We start from the raw sequence: 23,519 nt of genomic DNA on the forward strand, positions 1-23,519 counted from the left end.
GCGGGCGCTGTGCTGCGGCGCTGCCCTCCCGCCCCGCCCCGCCCGTATCCCGGCGGGGGCTCGGCGGGCTGGCCTTCTGTTGAGTAGCGTCAAGTGGTCCTCTCAACCGTAATGGCGCGGCCCGTTGTCAAGTGACAAAACTAATGCTGCCTTCTATGGCGTGACGATGTGCATGAGATGGATAAAATAAACTGAACAACAGCATTTGTTTGCTCGTACCTGAATAATGAACATTCTCCGGCGTGTTCCTTCCGCGCACTGTTTTGAGGTGGAGCGAGCTGACTTAGTTACTGCTCCGGCCTCCAAGATCAGGGCTGCCGGTGCAGGCAGAGGACACACGAGCAGGGAACGCACGCGCTGCATACACAATCCCCGCCGTGTTACGAGGCTGCTGCGACCTGCTTGAAACACACCGCCGCCAGACTGAAGGAAGACAGCTCTGGCGATGGCGGAAAGAGAACACATTCCACTACAGCATAGGCGAACTGTTTTACACGAGTGGGAGATATTTAACTTGAAAACATTAAACAAAGGCATACAAAGGGGAAAAAGAACACGTACAGCCAGGGCCGGGCAGAGGCGGCGCGGCGAGGCCCTCCCCATGCACCTGTCCGCCGAGGCCTGTGTGTTTACATTTCGGCCCCGCTACGCCAGGGGCACGCCCGCACCACTTCCTGCGCCTTCCCTTCACCTCAACCCCTCCCCTGTTTGTTCCCTTGCCTGTGTGTGTGTGTGTGTGTGTGTGTGTGTGTGTGTGTGTGTGTGTGTGTGAGAGAGAGAGAGAGAGAGAGAGAGAGAGAGAGAGAGAGAGAGATTTACATAGATTTACATAGAAAATCAGACCACACAGACCCCATGGTCCAGACTTGGTGGTCTGTCCTTAAACCTAAGTGATTTTACATTAATCAGAAGACTCCAAAACGTTGCATTTCTACTCTAGTTGATATTAAGTTGAAGGAAGTGACGGTCGAGCTTATTTTTGAAGGAGTCAATCGTGTTACACTGGACCACTGATGATGGGAGCTTATTCCATTCTCGCACTACAACGTTGGTGAAGAAAAATTTGGTGCAGTCTGAATTTACTTGTCTACATCTGAGTTTTACGCCATTGTTCCTCGTGCGCAAAGTGTCATCGATCATAAACAATGTTGATCTGTCTACATTCGTGAAACCATTAAGTATTTCAAAACATTCGATCAGTTTTCCTCGGAGGCGACGTTTCTCAATAGAGAACATGTTAAGGGTAGAAAGCCTTTCTTCGTAGGATTTGTTGCGCAAGGAAGGGATAATTTTCGTTGCCCGACGCTGAACACCTTCTAATTTAGCAATATCCTTTGCATGGTGGGGAGACCAAAACTGTACCGCATATTCCAAGTGGGGTCTGACTAAACTTTTGTAGAGCGGGAGTATTACATCTTTATTCTTAAATAAAAAGTTTCTTTTAATGAAGCCCAACATTCTGTTCGCTTTATTTGCTGCATCGATGCATTGCTGTGAGAATTTGAGGTTTGACGCGATTTTGACCCCCAAGTACTTTACGCATTGAACGCTTTTGAGTTTAACTCAGCGCATTTCGTAATCAAACTTTTTATTCATCGTTCGAAATTGAAGGAGCTTGCACTTGTCTACGTTAAAGGGCATCTCCCATCTATCCGACCAAGCTGAAATTTTGTGCAAATCCTCTTGGAGGCTTTGCCTGTCTTCGTCAGTGAGAACCGAGTTACCAATCTTTGTGTCGTCTGCAAATTTACTAATGCGGTTATTGAGTCCAACATCCACGTCGTTGATGTAAATAATGAAGAGCACTGGGCCAAGAACCGAGCCCTGAGGGACGCCACTAGTGACAGACGCCCACTCTGAGTTAAATCCGTCAATCACTACTCTTTGTTGTCTGTTGCTCAACCAATTCGCGATCCATTGGTTTACCTGACCGTCAATACCTATTTGCTTTAATTTGTAAAGTAATTTATGATGCGGGACTTTATCAAACGCTTTCTGGAAATCAAGATAGACTACGTCCAGTGATTTGGTTACGTCATAAACAGTGAAGAGGTCGTTATAAAAGGTTAATAGATTTGATAGGCAGGATCTTTTGTTTCGGAAGCCATGTTGTGAGTCCCCAATTAATGAGTGGCTTTCAAGGTAACTCACAATTTTGTCTCTAATTATGCCCTCAAGTAGCTTACCTACAACCGAAGTTAGACTAATGGGCCTGTAATTACCTGGTACTTTTTTATCTCCTTTCTTAAAAATCGGTGTCACGTTAGCCTTTTTCCAATCTGAAGGGACAATGCCTTGTCGCAAGGACATATTGAATACGGTTGTGAGGGAGGAGAGTATTTCGCTCTTTGTTTCTTTCAGCAGAGTTGGATATACTTTATCAGGTCCAGGACTTTTATTTGTTTTAAGTGATTTGAGGGCTTTAAGGACTTCATCGGGTTTTATTTCAAAGTTAGACAATGCATGCTCGGGATTTACATTAGTACTGGTGTTGGTGGTGGTGGTGGAGGACTGTTATTATTAAACACCGAGGAAAAGTAATTATTTAATAGGTTTGCAACGTGTTGGCTGTCAGTCACTAGTGCACCGTCGCTGTTTGTTAAAGGTCCAATTCCACTTCTGATCGCCTTTCTGTTGTTTATGTAACTGAAGAAGGATTTCGGATTATTTTTACAGTTGGCTGCAATATTTTCTTCATATCTACGCTTTGCCTGATGCACTAATCTTTTACTCGTCGCCTTTCATCATTGTAAAGTCTAATGTTTTCGGGCGTGCTTTGGTCTTTCTTTAACCTGTAAGACAATTTTCTCTCCTTGACTGAGTGTTTAATTTCGCTATTAAACCAAGGTGGACTTTATTAGTGTTAATTCGCTTCTCGCACAAGGGACAAATGTGTCCTGCTGAGTGAGTAAGTGATCTTTAAAGTTTAGCCAGGCGTCCTCTGCATTGCCGTCATCTGATAGTTGCATATCTATTAGTTTTCGTCGGATTTCTACGAAGTTGGCTCTTTTGAAATTGGGCACCTTAACTTTATTTTCAGTCACCGATGATTGAGCTCTAATGTCAACGCGCACTAGTTTATGATCGCAGGAACCGAGGTGTTCTCCTACCGTGACATTACTGACTAGGTTATCTTGGGTCGCTATAACAAGGTCAAGTATGTTATTTTGTCGAGTTGGTTCAGAAACCATTTGGCTTGGATAATTTTCCTCTAGAAATTCGATCATTCTATGGGACTCACCTTCTGTACCCGACAGTGTCGCCCAGTCGATATGTGGGAGGTTAAAGTCTCCTAGTATCAGTGAGTCGCTGTTATTAAGTGACTGCCTTAAGACGCTGTACATTTCAAGATCGCCATCAAGTGATTGCCCCGGAGGCCTGTAAGTGACAGATATATTTAAATTGACTTTTGCAATGTTTACTCGCACGCACAAATGTTCAACGTTACTGTTTCTTGGTGTTTTGTCAGTAGGTTGCAAGTAGCTTTTGACAAAAGGGCGACACCACCCACTCTACGGTTTACACGATCATTGTTGAAGAATCTGTAGCCATCTATGTTGTATTCGGAACTTAAATCAATATTAGTGGTGTCGATAAATGTTTCGGTTATAGCAATTACGTCAAAGTTTTCTGTCAGAGCAAGACATCGCAGTTCATCAAATTTGTTTCTTAGGCTACGCGCATTGAAACTAAGGACTCTTAGGTTATCTTGAAGCTTGGTAATAGAGGTACTGGAGGGTTCAATGTTACGAGTCTGTTGCGGTGTATGGTGTCTATTTACACGGGCGGGATGGAAGGACGTGGCTGAGAGTCGTGTTTTGTTTTTCGGGCGTTACGTAAGGGGTTGTTTAGGAGCCTTCCAAATCAGGCAGCCCCCATGGGGGCCAGGTGTATGCCGTCCCTTTGGAAAAGTCTACTCTGGCCGTAGAAATCGTTCCAGGCGTTAAAGAATTCGACGTCAAGCTCTCCGCAGAGAGTCTGCAGGCGGTTGTTGAGGCTGAAGGCCTTACTGTAGAAGTCGCCCTCATCCCATGTCCGTGGTAGAATTCCTGAAATCATAATATTAGGGGATTTAGACTTGTACTGCTGGATGAGCCTACGGTACTTGTCCAGCAGTTCCTCAGACCGGGTCGTGGTGACGTCGTTTGTACCTGTGTGGAGAACAAAGAGTGAGTCATTAGAGGCCACAGCGGAGACCTCGTCCAGTGCAGCTGTGATGTCGTCAACACCAGCTCCAGGATAACAGTAGTTACGCCTACGACGGGGGACTCTGCCACAGAATTCAACCACCTGATGGCGAATCATAGAGTCACCGACCAAGAAGGTGCTCTGTTCCTCGTCCTCCTCCTCCAGTATGGCAAATCTGTTGTAGCAATGAGTAGGATAAATGGCTCTAGGGGCGGGTCTGGCTCCTCCTCTCACGGGGGTGAAGCATTCAGCGTCAGCTCTACTGGTTCCCTGTGACGTGCCTTCTTCGGAAGGTGGCTGGGCATCGAGTGCAGGTGAGGAGGGTGATGAGGCGTCAGTTGCAGGAGGGGCGACGATGTTGGCCTGGATAAACTCCTGCAAGGTATCAACAGTACTTGTTAGTTCGGTGATCTTCTTCTCGCCAGCCGTCAGCCTTTCGTCCTGTTGAAGGAGTCTCGTTTCCATCTGCTGTGTCAACAGGCAGATCTTGCAGACGGTCGATCGTCCTGAGAAGAAATGGCCAGAGAAGTTTCCTGTGCAAGTCGAACATTTCTTTAGCGCCATCTTGGTAAGGAGAGAGCTAGTGAGTTGTGTTTATATATATATTTGCTTTGCTTTTTCTTTTTCGTAGGGCAGAGGGACGCGTGCGTGAATAAGCGAGAATAAGTGAGAGAGAGAGAGAGAGAGAGAGAGAGAGAGAGAGAGAGAGAGAGAGAGAGAGAGAGAGAGAGAGAGAGAGAGAGAGAGAGAGAGAGAGAGAGAGAGAGAGAGAGAGAGAGAGAGAGAGAGAGAGAGAGAGAGAGAGAGAGAGAGAGAGAGAGAGAGAGAGAGAGAGAGAGAGAGAGTGAGAGAGAGAGAGAGAGGAGGGAGATAGGGAGATAGGGAGAGGGAGAGAGAGGAAAGGGGGGGAGAGAGAGAGAGAGATGGGAAGGCGTAGGAGGGAGATAGGGATGGAGGGAGGAAGAGGGCGAAGGAAAGGGGGGGAGAGAGAGAGGGTGGGAACGAGATAGGGAGTGAGGAAGGAGAGACAGAGAGGGGCAAGTGGGGGGTAGTAATGAGAGAGAGAGAGAGGGGGGGGGGCAATGGAGAGGGGAGGCGAGAGAAGAGGAGGAGCGAGGGACGAGAGGGAGAGACGCAGGTGATGAAAAATTTAGAGGATTACTGTGTCTCTGGGGAATAATCTGGTCAAGTCAGGTCAGGTAAGTCTGAACACCTGCGTAGGGAGTGGCGTCGGAGTGGAATCTGGATATATATAAAGAATGTGGCGGAAAGAGTGTAACACTGTGTTTTGTGTATATGTGTATATATGTTTTACAGGGCGCTACGGCGAGAGGGTAGATACAGGCAGAGAGAGGTAGTAAAAATAAGGGCAACACTTAATCCTGTCCAGCGAAGCACGTGGTCGCACAGCAAACAGCACACCTCTGCAGGCAGCTAACTCGGTTGACAATAAGCAGTACGCAGCACGATGCGAAATAGCACACGGCACACAGCACAGCAAGATCTACAGTACAGTTCAGTACAGCACACGAGGGTGGAATCGCAAGCGAGAGAGGTCACGGAAGTGGGAGCGCGTGCGGTTTGACCTCTCGGAGTGAGGGCAGGGCGCTGAGAAAGGAAGGAAGGAAGATAAGGACTAGAAAGTAAAAAGAAAGGAAGAAAAACTAATTAAAGGAATGACTAACAGAAGAAATGAAAAGGAAAGAAAAATGCATAAGCTGGTGAAGGAGGGAAGGAAAGGGAAAGGGGAAAAGAAGAGAAGACAGAGGAAATGAGGGAGATGTGTAAGGAAGTGTGTGACGGGAATAGAGGCGAAATTATCAAAGAAGGAAGGAAGAAGTGTGAAAGAAAGGGAAAAGGGAAGAAAGGAAGGAAGGAAAAAATAAGAAAACAAAGGAAGGGAGGAAGGAGGAAAGGAAGGAAGGAAGGAAGAAAAATGAGAGGAAGGAAAAGAAAGGAAGGAAGGAAGAAAAAAGAAAAGAAAGGAAAGGAGGAACGAAGGAAGGAAGAAAAGGGGAGGAAGGAAAAAGAAAGGAAGAGAAAGAAGAAAAAAAGGAAGGAAAAAGAAGAGATGAAAAGGAAGAAAGGACTGGAGGAGGGAGGAAAGAAGGACGGAAGGAAGAAAAAAGGGAGAAAGGACTGGAGGAGGGAGGAAAGAAGGACGGAAGGAAGAAAAAAGGGAGAAAGGACTGGAGGAGGGAGGAAAGAAGGACGGAAGGAAGAAAAAAGGGAGAAAGGACTGGAGGAGGGAGGAAAGAAGGACGGAAGGAAGAAAAAAGGGAGAAAGGAAAGAGAAAGAAAGCAAGGAAGGAACATAAGGCAACAATTTCGGCATTCTTGGTGATGATAAGTGTTGTTATAATTTCGAAGAGAGAAGGAGGAGGAGGATGCGAGTATAAAGCATAAAAAAAACTACGTTAACGAGGCACTTTTTGAGGCATTTCAATCATTTGAGACGGTAAGGGAACACGTATTCATAAACATTTCGACGGCCAAGCACACACAAAGTTTTCGTAGGAGTTGTGGGCATATCCGTGAGTAGCTTTATGGCCCTGGTGGTAGGTTGACAAGGCATCTGTACCTTGGACGAAAATTTTAATAAAAACACTCGCGAGAACCCGATTAACCTCCTTTACGGCCTTTGGAAATATAATATGTGAGAAGCGGAAGAGTTTGAGAATACCGAACGTACTCTCTTTTGCTGCAATGATCAAGTCAACAATTATATAAGAGGAGAAAGAGAGATGAATGTCCACGCATCATACACTCTGAAGGTACTCTCGTGTTCCGGCGAAAGAGTCTGAGAATACCGACGTCAGTGTTCATGATACAACGGGTCTCTGCTACATCCCAAAAGCATTCCACGTGATATTAACCCAGAAAGTGTAACTCTGACTGGCTGTGTGCGTGACTACTCGGTGTATATCTTTTGGCCTGTCTGTCATTAGTGGAAATTTTTGGAAGTTGGTGAGAAGTGTTCATTTAAGAGAGGGAGAGGGAGAGGGAGCGGGAGGGGGAGAGGGAGGGGGAGAGAGGGGGGGAGATGGAGGGGTAGAGAGGGAGAGAGGAGACAGACAGAGAGAAGAAAAGTGAAGGGAAGAGAAGAAAAGATGAGAAGAAAAGAAAAAAAAAAAAGAAGAGAAGAGAAGAGAAGAGAAGAGGAGAGGAGGGGAGAGGACAAGAAGAGGAGAGGAGAGGGGAGGAGAGGAGAGGAGAGGAGAGAAGAGAAGAGAAGAGAAGAGGAGAGGAGAGAAGAGAGAGAGAGAGAGGCGATTGGCGGTTCTCATTTTTGGAGTTTCATTTGTACCTATAATTCAACATTCCCTGAATTTACTGATGACTATTGTTCTGAGGTATTGTCCGCATAAGTAGTTCACGTTTTTTTTTCTTTTCGTAATATAAATGTTAAATGAATGTAGATGTTTATATAATATGGATGTGAATTGAATGTACACTTTTGTAATCTCTCTCTCTCTCTCTCTCTCTCTCTCTCTCTCTCTCTTACACACACACACACACACACACACACACACACACACACACACACACACACACACACACACACATAATCAAGGTAATGAATGACTCCACGTTATGTTTCAAATCAGCGGCGCGGAAAATTAAGTTATGTAAGCCTTCCTTCTCTTCATTTTTTAGCTCCCGACCCTTCCTTCCCAACCCTTCCGCTGCCTCCCTCCTTATTCTTGCATAGAGAAGACGAGACATGGTGACAAATAAGAGTGTTAAGGGGCTATTACACTGGGCAAATTTTCCGTGGATCTTCAGTCAAACCACGATTTCCGCTGGAGTGGTTCTCATTTGTTTCTTGTTATTGCTGCTGCTGATGATGATGGTGAGTAATACCGTCGTCCCTCGGTGGAATATACCGTAGCTTTGGGAGATCGCGGACACGTCAGAAAACCACGCAATTATGAGAACCACGCCAGCGGAAATCGTGGTTTGACTGAAGATCCAAGGAAAATTTGCCCAGTGTAATAGCCCCTTTAGTGGCAAGAGAACAACAAGATCAAGAACAAGAACAACAAGAGAAGCAAACGAACAAAAACAAGAAGAACAAGAACAAAAAATATCGAAAAGGAAAAGGAAATAAGTAACGAAAAAGAGGAAGAAGCAAAAGAGATGAAAAAAGAACAAGAACAGAACAAGAAAACAAGAGCTAGAAAACGAGAAAAAAAAACGAAACCATTACTCAAGAGACGTTTAAGCTGTTGGAAATTGGGAAGTGAGAACGAATCCATCTTCTGAGTCTTGTTTAGAGGAGACGAGACACAGTGAAGAGGGAAAGTGTTAGTGACGAGAGGACCCCATGTAGAAAAAAAAATGTCCATCACTCAAACACGGTAAAGTTGATGAGATATGGATCGTTTTGGAACCTTATCAAATATGGGAAGAGAGGTGTAGGAGTGATTTATCTATCGACGTAAAGAAGACAATGGTGTTTCTGATCCAACAAGTGAACGGAGCTGCATGGGACCTTCAGTGGGAGATGACAGAACAAGACTTGAGGATATAGGAGAGAGGATGGAAGGGAAGGAGGGAGGGAAGCAAGACGGTCAAAAGAAAGAAAAGATAAGAGAGAAATCGATGCACCGAGAAAGAGGAATGACTGCCAAGGAATGAGATCTTATGAGAGACGAAAGGAGAAAACTTAAGTGGAAGGGAATGATGGAGGGGAAGGTAGGGGAGTGTGAAGGGTTGAATGTAAAGAAAATGTAAATAAATGTAGGGTGTGACTGTGAATGTGGAAGTGAGTGGTGGGAATGGGTTGGGGTATGTACGGTGGGAAGGGAATGAGTGGAATAAGATAATAGAGGGTGTGAGCAGAGAGAAAGGGAAGGAAAGAGGGAAGACATTGTGAAGAAAGAAAGAAAGAGAGAAAGCGATGAGAAAGAGGAATTACGGCAAGGGATGAGATATTAAATGAGACTTGAGAGAGAGAGAGAGAGAGAGAGAGAGAGAGAGAGAGAGAGAGAGAGAGAGAGAGAGAGAGAGAGAGAGAGAGAGAGAGAGAGAGAGAGAGAGAGAGAGAGAGAGAGAGAGAGAGAGAGAGAGAGAGAGAGAGAGAGAGAGAGAGAGAGAGAGAGAGAGAGAGAGAGAGAGAGAGAGAGAGAGAGAGAGAGAGAGAGAGAGAGAGAGAGAGAGAGAGAGAGAGAGAGAGAGAGAGAGAGAGAGAGAGAGAGAGAGAGAGAGAGAGAGAGAGAGAGAGAGAGAGAGAGAGAGAGAGAGAGAGAGAGAGAGAGAGAGAGAGAGAGAGAGAGAGAGAGAGCAAAACAGCGTGAAAAAGAAAAGACAGAATACAACAGACGCAGCAAGGATGACTAATGACCAGCGAAGGGAGTGGCGGGAAGGGAAAAACACTCCCGGACAATGTATTACCAGACGTGAGGGAGGGGTGAGTAAGGCGGCGTGGAGAAAGAGAGGTGCGTGGAGTGGCATTAAGGGGACCATATAATTACTTTACTTCGCCTCCAGTGACTGACTTCAAACAGCGACGAGTGGCCAGGACGGGATGGGAGGTTTGGTGGGGACAGAGACAGAGAAACAGACAGAAACAGACAGTCAGAGAGGCAAATAAGGAGACAGACAAACAAAGATAGTAGACATTACAGGAAACAGCGAGGGAGAGACAGATTAAGGGAAACATATAGCAGATTAGGACAGACAGACGGACAGAGAAACAAGCAGTTAGACAGGCAAACAAACAGACTAATAGACATGACAGCAAACAGAGACGGAGAGACAAATAGAGACAGAAACAGAGACAGGCAGACTAGGACAGACAGACAGACAGACAGAGAAGCAGGCAGTCAGACAGGCAAAGAAAGAGACAGACATACAAAGAGACAGACAGGTAGACATAACAGCAAACAGAGAGGGAGAGACAGATAGAGACAGAAACAGAGACAGGCAGATTAGGACAGACAGACAGATAGACAGAGAAGCAGGCAGTCAGACAGGCAAATAAAGAGATAGACATACAAAGAGACAGACAGGTAAACATAACACCAAACAGAGAGGGAGAGACAGATAGAGACAGTAACAGAGGTGGACACTGATGGGTGGTGGTATGTAGTGTGTTGCCATGTAAATGCCCAGTTTCTCAAGCCATGCCCATTTGAGCACCGGACGTAAATAGCTGATTAGGCTCAATAGGCTGCGAGTGTTGCACCGCATCCCTCGCAAAGAAACCGAACACCTTTGGGCGAGACAACGAGGAGTTCCTAGAGAGAGCCTAACCGACCCCGCAGGGCGGAGGGAAATAAACAAAAATTTCTCGCGGTCAGTTTCTTCCTTGTGTCTGTAGAAAGCGAGGGGTGATTCCCTTATCGGCCTAAGGCAGTGGTCCCCACGAGGGGTCCGTGCAAGAATAGCAAGGTCCATCGAGCTTCTAATTATTGTTAGATTTATTATACTGAGAGTAGGAGATTGCGGCTCGGAATAAAATTCATACTGCTGAACAGTGTACACAATCCTTAAAGCTGAATGCTTAAATGCTAGAATTGGTCTAATTTAGCTAACGGCACCAGGGGTGTCAAACTCACGGCCCGCTGGAAAAAATAGGCCCTTTGGATGGTCATGAGTGGCCCGTTTAACCTATTTCGTTGTAGTGGTCCACAGGTGAAGAAGTGTCAGGAGAAGGGACCGGGGCCGAAAAGGTTGGGAGCCGCTGCTCCAGAGAGTCAACCACGAGCGTGTGATTGTTGCTTTGCTTCCATCTGTGTAGAATTTAAACCCTTTGGAAATAAAAAGTGGCGTCAGTCACGAGCATGGGATTAGTACTGTTAGGTCCGTCAGTGTAACAGAAACATCAAGGTATTAGATTGTCATTTTTTGTGGTATCGTTACGCATTATGGCCTATTTTTTTCCTGCCGCCATGAAGGGACGCTATTCCGATTATGTTGTAGCGGAATATGATAAGGAACGTAGGTATTCTCAGACGCTATCGGCTCGCAGCAACAACCATTTCCAAGGCCACAAAGGAGATTGTTCGGGTTCTGGCGAGTGTTTTTTTCACGGTCACGGCGCAGCAGCCTTGGCACACTACCGCCAGGCTCATAAAACTCACGTGCAAATACTAACATGACCTCCACGAAAGCCTTACCAAATGGAGTGGGTGTAATGCAGCGTTGCCAGATTATCGTATTCACCACATCGTCTTTATTACTTTTAAGCCTCAAACTCTCGTACCTACACAAATAACGATAGAAAATTGAAGTTAGCGTTAAAACTCCTATTTATTGATGTTTGTTTGTTTATTTTTGCTATAGTTATTGGTCAGCAACTTCGAAAATGCAATGCGATGAGTACGATAATTCGACAACGCTGGTGTAATGCCCGAAACGTTACTGGGGCATTAATACCACCCATAGAAATACCCATACCACAGCCTCTAGGAAAGCACCGTCAGATGCGTATGTATAAGCCCGAAATGTTTGAGAATTAAAACAAAAAACTACTGCCCGTATTCTTAAACATATCGGCGCCCAAACTCACATATTCAACGAGAATTTCGTAGGAGTTTGGGGCATTTTCAAGGGTAGTTTTATAGCCCTGGTGGTAGACTGACCCTTCTTCTGTACCGTGAACCTAAAAGAACACTCATTAGAACCCGGCTGATCACCTTTTTGGGCTTTGGAAATAGTTGGTGTGAGAGCCGAAAGCGTCTAACAGTACCAACCTATGACTCACCCGTGATATATACACGTGTAGGTTTTCCACGATGGACTTGTTCTTCCCTTCAGCCACGCGAGAGTCCTGCTGTGCCGGTGCTGAGTGTCACGTCATCCCTTCGTCTACCAACACACACAGCTACTGACACAGACAGTACAATTCCTCTACTACTCGCTGCTAATCATTTCCATCGTGTACTCAGCGCTCCCCATATAGCACGCGAGAGTCCTTCTGTGTCGGTGCTGAGTGTCACGTCTCTGCTCCTCCGTTTTCTATGAAAATCACGGACTATTCATCAAGCGACTCGCCGTGGACTCATTACAGGCGTGGCGGCGGCAGCGTTCCCCGAGCAGGAGTGTTCATCAAAGGAACTCCAAGCTTATACTACATTCTATACGCCAAAGGTCTTTCTTCTCAAACATTTCGGGGCTTACACACCTACATTTGCCATATGGGGAGAGATAAGTGTACGGTAGAAGTGATTAACAGCAGAAATAGAGGAATAATTATTGTAATGTTTGTGTCATTATGTGTGTGTGTGTGTGTGTGTGTGTGTGTGTGTGTGTGTGTGTGTGTGTGTGTGTGTTGGTACGCGTTCCCAGGGGGCGTGTCTGTCCGTGACCTGTCCTTTGAGAGAGAGAGAGAGAGAGAGAGAGAGAGAGAGAGAGAGAGAGAGAGAGAGAGAGAGAGAGAGAGAGAGAGAGAGAGAGAGAGAGAGAGAGAGAGAGAGAGAGAGAGAGAGAGAGAGAGAGAGAGAGAGAGAGAGAGAGAGAGAGAGAGAGAGAGAGAGAGAGAGAGAGAGAGAGAGAGAGAGAGAGAGACTATTAAAAGATTAGAGAGTTGCAAATCAAACTGTCACTTGAATATATAACTTACCACGCTTCAAACCTTGATTTCGTTAACAATCTTACGAAAACGTGTGTGTGTGTGTGTGTGTGTGTGTGTGTGTGTGTGTGTGTGTGTGTGTGTGTGTGTGTGTGTGTGTGTCTTTCTATCTGTCTGTCTGTCTGTCTCTCTGTGTGTTCAGTTCACGGAGGGCGTCACAGTGAAGTCGGTATTCTCAGACGCTTCCGCCTCTCATCAACTATTTCCAAAGGCCGAAGAGGAGATCAGTCGGGTTCAAGTGAGTGTTCTTTTAGATTCACGGTACAGAAGAAGGGTCAAACTACCAAGAGGGTCATAAAACTACCCTTGGAAATGCCCACAACTCCTACGAAAGCCTAGTCAAATATGTGTGCCTGGACGCCGAAAAATTTAAGAATATGACACTAGCCTGCTGCATATGTTGGGCGGCCGCTGGTCTTCGCGAGGCGTTTTCTCTCTTCTCTTCTCATCTTCTCTTCTCTGCTCTCTTTATCTAACTATCTATCTATCTATCTGTCTATCTATTTATCTATCTAACTATCTTCCTTACACACACACTCATTTCCTTCATTCTCCTGCAATTTATATCATTCTGCTCCTCTCCCTCGCTCGGCCTCTCTCGCCCTCTCATTACTGCCTTCCCGCCCTCCACTCGGCGCTCCTCAAAGGTTTGTGTGTGCGGAAGGTCTCTTCACACATTTCTTTTTGGGGGTGGCGACTATGTGTGTTTTGTATATGTGGGTGAAAATTAATAGATATAACACACACACACACACACACACACACACACACACACACACACACACACACACACACACACACACACACACACACACACACACACACACACACATGGACACACACTTATGCAAATAGAGATAGATAGATAGATAGATAGATAGATAGATAAATAGATAGATAGATAGATAAAAATATAGAGATGGATAGATTTATGAATCTTGGTGAAACTTAAAGATATAACACACACGCACAGACACACACACACTTATGCAAATAGATACATAGATACATAGATAGATAGTTAAATAGATAAAAAGATGGATAATAGATAAATATGTCTTAAGATTGCATGCCATTTGAGTTCAGAGTAAGAATGAAAACGAATCTATTAAACAAAGCAAAGGCAGATAAGGAAATTCATATAGTCTTTCTTGCAATAATGTGTTAGTTGGTTAGCTTTATATTTATTCACGAAATTCTGAATGAGAGAGTCAGGCAAGAAAACTCGCCCCTCCTAGAAACACCAGAAAACAGATAGTGTTGTTTTAGGTTCAGGGTATAGGAGGAGGGTCAACCTACCTCCAGGGTCATAAAACTAGCCCTGGAAATGTCCCAAACTCCTACGAAAGCCTTGTCAAATGTGTGTGTGCTTGGCAGGTTTGGAAAAATCATGACTTTTCTATAAAAAAAATTTTTATTTGATTTAAATCGGATTTTTTTATTTAAATCGATTTTTTTATTTAAATTATTTTTTTCTGCATTTCAGTCTTATGAGGCCATTTTCTTGTATTAAACTTGGCCAATGTTAAAATTTAATGACACCATAGTTTTTTTATGCTTTATAATATTTCTTGTAAGAGATGGCAATGATTGACTGGTGCCTGACTTGCTGCAGGACCAGTACAGGATCAGTACAGGACAAGTAGACTTAATACTTTTCCTGTACAACTGTTCACATATATATATATATATATATATATATATATATATATATATATATATATATATATATATATATATATATATATATATATATATATATATATATATATATATATATATATATATATATATATATATATATATATATATATATATATATATATATATATATATATATATATATATATATATATATATATATATATATATATATATATATATATATATATATATATATATATATATATATATATATATATATATATATTTAAATCACTAGACATTTTACTCTTGATATAACACTTAAATCATTTTAAATACAGTATATTTAATTTTAATTTAAATCATGATTTTTTTTACTCTGATTTTAATCGATTTAAGTCACTTGATTTAAATAATTTTATTTGAATCAAAACAACCCTGCTGCTTGGGCCCAGAAATGTTTAAAAATGCGACCCTTAGAGTTCACGGAGTATAAGAGATGATGAAATTGTCATTGTATTATGCACGGTGTTGTCTTTGTTAATGATACAGTGTTATTCATGCCCTTTCTTTTCATTCCCTTGCCGTCCCTGTCTTTCTTCTTTCCCTCCTTCTCCTTCCCTTTCCTTCCTTTGCTTTCTTTGTACTCTCTCCACAGCTACCTATCCCGTTTCTTTCTTACGACGGAGACGTGTGTGATTCTCTTGCCTGTACAACGGTAATTATGTCTCCAGGAAGTATACACAGACAGATTGCAATTTATGAGTGTCGTCGCGGCACATGTGTTTACCTGTGATGAGTACCCGTGTAGTACCATTATTGTTGGTCGCCAGAGCGTAACGGGTGTCAGCTCATGCGTGTATCTTCGCCCAGTTACCTCACGTTCCTGATGAGCCGAACACTCAGGCGCGGCAAAATACCAAAAGATAATCATTATCGAAACAATTATTCTAAACTTTTATTCTTATCCCATCACTCATCTTTTTACAGGGTGGGAGGCAGCTCAAAGGCGCGAAAAAAGAGAAACAGAAAAGCCCGCAATGGTGCTGCTCCTGAAATGCTCAGAGAAAGGTTCCCAAATAGAGAGCCCAGAGTCATTCGGAAAGGTGTCTTGATAATCCTTCTATAGGCCCCTGTGTATGCGTGGGGAGTTGTCAAGGAAACTGAGGCTAAGGCAGGAATATGATATTGTCTAACGAGAATAAAGACGTTAGATGATGATGATATATAGCACTCCTTCAGCCAGAGTTTACCAGCGACAAGAATGAATGAATGAAGATCCTGGTTAACTCTTGCAGAAGGGATTTGGACAGCCAAGTGATTAGCTAGAACAAAAAAAGGGTGTTCTAGGGTTTACCAGCGAAAGGGATGAAAGAAGGACGGTGCTAGTTAACTCTTGCTTAAGGGATTTGGACAGCAAAGTGGTTAGCTAGAACAACAAAAGGGTGTTCTAAATTTTACCAGCTGGTGAAAGAATGAAGATGCTGGTTAACTCTTGCATACGGGATTTTGATAGCCTTGGGGAGAGCAAGATCTAGCAAAAAAGGATGAAAGAATGAAGATGCTGGTTAACTCTTGCATACGGAATTCGGGTAGCCTAGAAATGGGGAAAAACAAGCAAAGGGGATGAATGATTGAAGACGGTGATTAACGTTTGCATAAGGGATTTGGACAACTTAGAAATGAGCAATAACAACACAAAAACTGTGCTGAATGAAATTTTTAAGTTAGCCTGGATCGCTGCGTCACTAATAGCCTCATCAGAGCTGTGTTTGGCCCATTATCATTTCACACACACATGATTTATCCAGAGTCGGACTATAATTGCGAGACGTTGCAGACAAACACCGGGATGAGTTGGTTAATTATACCCAAACAGTGGCCCTGGACGGGAGGCTTGGCGGAGTATTATAACTATTATCGGAGAGGCTCAGCGAATGGCAGGAGGGACTAAAGTATTGCTGGCCAGTGATATTATGTTAGTGTGGGAGACCTTCGCCGCCACGTCTCTGCACAACACGAGTCATGATAGATTGATGGAGCTCTTAATCTCTGGTGTAGTACTTGTAATTATGTGGAAAGGCGAAGGGTGCGTGGAGACATGATCGAGGTTTATAAATGGATGAAGGGCCTTAATAAGGGAGACATTCATAAGGTTTTGTTGGTAAGAGAACCGGGTAGGACACGAAGTAATGGGTTTAAACTGGATAAATTCAGATTCAACAGGGACATAGGCAAAAATTGGTTTACTAACAGGGTGGTGGATGAGTGGAATAGGCTTAGCAGTCATGTGGTGAGTGCCAATACAATTGTCACATTCAAAAATAGACTAGATAAATTCATGGACAGCGATATTAGGTGGGGTTAGATACACGGGAGCTTAGGGTCAAAGGAGCTGCCTCGTACAGGCCTACCGGCCTCTTGTAGACTCCTGCGTTCTTATGTTCTTATGTTCTTATAACTACCCCCGGAAATGCTCAGAACTCCTACGAAAGCCTTGTCAAAATTATGTGAGGTTTGGCGCCGTAAAATTTAAGAATATGATACCTAGCCCTCACCACCGCCACCCTTGGTCAGTCACCACCACCTCCACCCTCACCACCGCCACCCTTGGTCAGTCACCACCACCTCCACCTCACCACCGCCACCCTTGGTCAGTCACCACCACCTCCACCTCACCACCGCCACCCTTGGTCAGTCACCACCACCTCCACCCTCACCACCGCCACCCTTGGTCAGTCACCACCACCTCCACCCTCACCACCGCCACCCTTGGTCAGTCACCACCACCTCCACCCTCACCACCGCCACCCTTGGTCAGTCACCACCACCTCCACCCTCACCACCGCCACCCTTGGTCAGTCACCACCACCTCCACCCTCACCACCGCCACCCTTGGTCAGTCACCACCACCTCCACCGCCACCCTTAGTCAGTCACCACCACCTCCACCCTCACCACCCTCGCCACCACCTCCTCCACTACAGCCTCCATCATCCCCTGTCCTCACCACCTACCACCTTCACCTCCTGCATCACCACACCCTTCACCTCCACGAAGACTAACCACCTACCCTCACCACCACTACGACCTTCCTTCAGCACCAACACCACCACCGCCAATACAACCTCCGTCACCACCTCCCTCACCACCATTACGACCTTCCTTCAGCACCAACACCACCACCGCCAATACAACCTCCGTCACCACCTCCCTCACCACCACTACGACCTTCCTTCAGCACCAACACCACCACCGCCAATACAACCTCCGTCACCACCTCCCTCACCACCACTACGACCTTCCTTCAGCACCAACACCACCACCGCCAATACAACCTCCGTCACCACCTCCCTCACCACCACTACGACCTTCCTTCACCACAGACACCACCACCGCCAATACAACCTCCGTCACCACCTCCCTCACCACCACTACGACCTTCCTTCAGCACCAACACCACCACCGCCAATACAACCTCCGTCACCACCTCCCTCACCACCACTACGACCTTCCTTCACCACAAACACCACCACCGCCAATACAACCTCCGTCACCACCTCCCTCACCACCACTACGACCTTCCTTCACCACCAACACCACCACCGCCAATACAACCTCCGTCACCACCTCCCTCACCACCATTACGACCTTCCTTCACCACAAACACCACCACCGCCAATACAACCTCCGTCACCACCTCCCTCACCACCACTACGCCTTTCACCTCCACCACCTTTACCAAGAAACAAACTTTGACCATGGTAGAAAATAGCTTGCTTTGGGTACTAACTAAGGCGCTATGTTGGACTTTAGAAATTGTCGCTACATAGGCAAGTCACGCATTAACCTGGCCAGCACCTTCCCCTGTTGAAAAAAGCTATTGCCGTGGCCAGACATTTATATTCTCCATCAAGCGAGGCAGCTCAAGGGCAAAAAACAAACACAGGAACAAAAAGGGCCCCGCTAGACACTGCTCCAACCAAAGAAAGCAGAACGAGAAGCCAGTACAGAGGTCAATTTCGGGTGTGGAGGTGTCTTGATACTCTCCTCCTGAAAGTGTTTAAGTCGGAGGCAGCGGGAGTTACATTACATTCAGTATCATAGGAGTGACTTTATTAGGGGAGAGGTCAATATCGCGTGGAGAGGTGTCTTGATACTCTCCTCTTCAAAGCGTTTAAGTCACAGGCAAGGGGAGTTATATTACATTCAGCATCATAGGCGTGACATTATCAGAAGAGAGGTCAATTTCGTGTGGAGGTGTCTTAATGCTCTCCTCTTGAAAGCATTTAAGTCGTAGGCAGGGGGAGTTATACTACATTCAGCATCATAGGCGTGACATCAGCTATACCAGACCCCCATCACCTGATCTGACCGCCCTGTACAGTCGATCTTCTGAATGCTTAACGTGACAGGCCGGGCCGTCCGTCAGCGCCAATATTTCAGGCGAGTCGGAGTAAAAAGCGAGGAACATCTGATACTGACAAGTGGTGTGGATACTGTGTTATGCGCGGGGCCTCCAGAGTGGTGTTAGGAGGAACCTTTCTGATTGACTTGTGTTTTGTTGTATTGTTTGTTAGAAATGTGTGATAATGATGATAGTGATAAATGTAATGACGATAGTACGAATTTTACTACTACTATATTACTTGTTGTTGTTGTTGTTTGTTGTTGTTGTTGTTGTTGTTCTTCCTCTTCTTGTTCTTCTTTATTTTTTTGTATTGATATGTTTGTGATTTTCTATAAGTATTTAAAAGACTACTACTACTACTACTACTACTACTACCACTACTACTACTACCACTACTACTACTACCAGGGGGCGAGGGAAGAGAGGTGGTTTAGTTGGGGCGGTGTGAGGTATGGAATTATGGGATTGTAGTGGAAATGAAGTGTGCTATAAAAATATATATATGTAGTGATGATTGTCTAAATTGGAATGGAAGACTGTTGTGAGTGGGATGGTGCTCTCTCTCTCTCTCTCTCTCTCTCTCTCTCTCTCTCTCTCTCTCTCTCTCTCTCTCTCTCTCTCTCTCTCTCTCTCTCTCTGTCTGTCTGTCTGTCTGTCTGTCTGTCTGTCTCTCTCTCTCTCTCTCTCTCTCTCTCTCTCTCTCTCTCTCTCTCTCTCTCTCTCTCTCTCTCTCTCAATATCTATCTATCTATTTATCTATCTATCCACCTATCTTCTATCTACTTTTTATCTATATCATGCGCACACAACTTCTACTACTACTACTATTACTACTACTATTACTACTACTACTACTACTATTACTACTATTACTATTACTACTACTACTACTACTACTACTACTACTACTACTACTACTACATAAATGATACCTCCACCCATGTTTATTTTCCCGACACATAATCATGGTGGGCTCCATAGCTTGGAGGTCATTAGCCCCAACTCTGTTCGCTAATGACTGTGGCATCCAACCATATCACTAATACTACCTGACACTAAATCACCTATCATCCATTACGTCTAGATCCCCCTTTCCTTCCTTACTCAAGTCACTCTCGACCCACCCTAATGTCACTCTCCACCACTGTGGCTTCATAGTCCATATTGGAGATGTTGGTGGCTTTTGGGCCAGAGTGTCTGGTGCCCCTGAGACATAGGATGGCCGACCTGAGCAGGGAGAACGAAGGGCGACACCTCATCCAGGCGACAACGTGATTCCTTGGCTGATGCTTCTTTTCTGAGATTAGTTCCTCGAGGCGTGCGTAGAAGCATTGGGCCCTGGGACCCATCCCGCCGGATGTGGTGAAGACGAGGGGGGTGAAGCTGCCCTGATCCACATGTTGGATTCTTTCACCGTATGCCCTTGTCTTCCCCTGCTTGTTCCTGTGGTGGGCGGCTTGCAGGGGCAGCTCACGGTGACAGGCAGCCATCGGGTCGAATATGCGGATGTCCATGAACGCCCGCTGTACTACTACTGCTACTACTACTACTACTAAAAAAAAAGGAATTATAATTTGATGAAAGAGAATGCTACGGCCGAAGCCAGCACACAGTACCACAACAGCCTCAGAGCTTGTCGCAGCCTTATTCGGAGTAGCAAACGCAACTATGAAAAGCAAATAGCGCGCGAAATCAAAACTAACTCCAAAAAATTCTTCACGTACATAAGACCAGAAAATAAAATAAAATCCAATATTGGTCCCCTGACAGACGAGACTGGATCTGTAACTCAGGACAGTAAACAGATGGCCAGAATCCTCAACAGTAACTTCGCATCCGTATTCACAGTCGAAGACATCGAAACCATTCCCGAGGGTCCTGACCCGCCGAGTGAGATCACGCCGCTGGAAATTGACTCAATATGCGACCAAGAAGTAAAAAAGTACTTGGACAAACTTGACACGAACAAGTCAACGGACCCTACAGTTTGTCCCCGCGGTTATTAAAAGAGCTTAAACAACAAATACTTCAACCACTCACTACCATATTCAACCGGTCAGTTCAACTAAACAAGGTCCCGGAAGACTGGAAGATGGCGAACGTAGCACCGATTTTCAAAAAAGGAGACAAAAGCGTTGCATTAAACTACAGGCCCATAAGTTTGACATCAGTGGCAGGAAAAATACTCGAAAAGATTATTAGAGATAAACTTGTTAAGTTTCTAGAAAACAATAATATAATCTCCGACACCCAGCATGGCTTCAGAAACAAGCGCTCCTGCCTAACGAATTTATTAGACTTCTTCCAAGGTATATATAAGAACTGGGATGCCCACATCCCCAGTGATGTTATATACCTGGACTTTCAGAGAGCCTTCGACAAGGTACCGCACGAGCGACTCCTTAAGAAACTGCACTCGGCGGGCATCGGAGCCAATCTGATCGCGTGGATAAGAGATTGGCTCACCGACAGAAAACAACGAGTACTACTCAACGGACAGCCTTCCGATTGGCTTCCAGTCACTAGTGGAGTGCCTCAAGGGTCAGTGCTGGGACCCATCCTCTTTATCATATATATCAATGACCTAGAATCAGGACTGAAATCCACAATATCGAAATTTGCAGATGACACCAAGGTGGGTGGAGATGCCCTCACAAAGACCGACTGCGAAATCATTCAGAAAGACCTCAATCACATTATCGAATGGTCGGAAAATGGCAAATGTCTTTTAATGTTGACAAATGCAAAGTCATGCACATTGGGTCCCAAAATAGTAACCACACATACATCATGAATGGGAGACCTCTGCAAGCGATGCAGGAGGAAAAGGATCTTGTAGTCACTATCAGCAGTGACCTGAAACACGCGAATCACTGTAAAAAAGCATACAACAAGGCCAACATTATGCTCGGGTTCATAGCGAGGAACTTCGAGTGTAAAACACCAGACGTGATGCTATCCTTGTATAATTCCATGGTAAGACCGCACCTCGAGTATGCAGTGCAGTTCTGGTCTCCCAATTACAGAAAGGACATTGCTTTACTGGAAAGGATTCAACGACGCGCCACAAAGATGATTCCAACCTTCAGGGCTCAACCGTACGAGGAACGACTCAAGCGACTTAATCTCTTTACATTGGAGAAAAGACGCCTACGAGGGGATATGATTCAAGTCTTCAAGTATCTAAAAAAGTTAAATAACGTCGATTACTCCAAATTCTTTGAACTGCAAACCAACTCAAGAACTAGAAATAACGGTTTACCCATTCAGTCGAGTCGATGTAACACAGACATTGGAAGGAGTTTCTTTTCAAACCGAGTCATCCGCCACTGGAACAATCTTCCCTCAGAAGTAGTAAATGTGAATACCATCAGCTCCTTCAAATATAGAATCGACCGTCATTTCGCTGCGTCGGGAGTAAACTGAATAACGAGGGCTTCCATCTCCTCAATATCGAGGTGCTTTCATCTGCTCACCAAGCCCCAAGTGGCGGTCGAGCAGATTAAATCACCCAAGCGGACGACCTCGTAATGAGCCAATAGGCTTTCTGTTGCCTGCATTTCCATGTTTCCATGTTTACTATTACTACTACTACTACTACTACTACTACTACTACTACTACTATTACTACTATTACTATTACTACTACTACTACTACTACTACTACTACTACTACTACTACTACTACTACTACTATTTCTACTACTACTACTACTACTACTACTACTGATTCCGAGATTTCACTTTATATTTTTAAGTCATTTACGCAGTGTAGCAAAGTAGGTTCAATCAAGTCTTTTACGTTCGCTCGTTCGCTCTCGTTCCGCGTTGTTTCGTTCAGTCCTTAATGGTATTCTGTTTCCCTGCACCCAAGACGTTCTTTTCGCGCGCTTTCCTCACCAACATCTTGTACATCATTGCATTTCGCTCCACCGCCACCCGCTGTCCTCTCCCTTCCTCTTATTACACGAGTTCTGTTTCCTACGCCCAACGTTACCAGACTGTCGTACTTGGCGTATTGTTTTGGCCGACTTATGACCAAAAGCTAGCGCACCCACAAAGATAACGATATGCATTTATAATTGTTGTTAAAATCGGTAATTATTGATGCTCTTTTTTTAGTATTTATGGGCCAGAAACCGGAAAATGCAATGTTATGCGTACGATAATCTGGTAACGCTGCCTACGCCTCTTGTGCCTCACGTGTCTCATGAATCATTGGTCCGTACTCTTGAACGTCTTGCCGCCTCAGTGCTCCTGTTTGAAAAGCCTCTCGTAGAAGTTGCCGGTATTTCCATGGACTGTTTTGTGATGTTTGAAAAGCCTCTCGTAGAAGTTGCCGGTATTTCCATGGACTGTTTTGTGATGTTTGAAAAGCCTCTACTAGAAGTTGCCGGTATTTCCATGGACTGTTTTGTGATGTTTGAAAAGCCTCTCGTAGAAGTTGCCGGTATTTCCATGGACTGTTTTGTGATCCCAGTGATTGTTTTACCCGACTTCTACGTCTTGACCTGGAAAATCACCCATGAGAACCCGGTTAATCTTCTCCTTGCCTCAGTTCGCCTGTTTGAAAAGACTCTCGTAGAAGTTACTGGTATTTTCATGGATAGTTTTGTTATCCCAGTGATAGTTTACCCGACTTCTGCGCCTTGAACGGGAAGGGTAGGCGGTGGCTGAGTGGTCAGCGTGCGGGCCCCGC

The 23,519-nt window shown here is 44.9% G+C and overlaps 1 protein-coding gene across 1 annotated transcript in view; it reads left to right on the top strand.

Moving 5' to 3' along the window:
• Positions 1-111: 111 nt before the first annotated feature.
• LOC126989252 (syntaxin-binding protein 5-like) overlaps positions 112-23,519 on the top strand; it is a 71,666-nt gene continuing 48,258 nt past the window's right edge. Inside the window, exon 1 of the mRNA XM_050847900.1 lies at positions 112-131. Within this exon, the coding sequence (XP_050703857.1) occupies positions 112-131 (20 nt within the window). The remainder of the gene's footprint in view (positions 132-23,519) is intronic.

This window comes from Eriocheir sinensis, unplaced genomic scaffold (genome assembly GCF_024679095.1).
Source record: "Eriocheir sinensis breed Jianghai 21 unplaced genomic scaffold, ASM2467909v1 Scaffold111, whole genome shotgun sequence".
Classification (NCBI taxonomy): Eukaryota; Metazoa; Arthropoda; class Malacostraca; order Decapoda; family Varunidae; genus Eriocheir; species Eriocheir sinensis.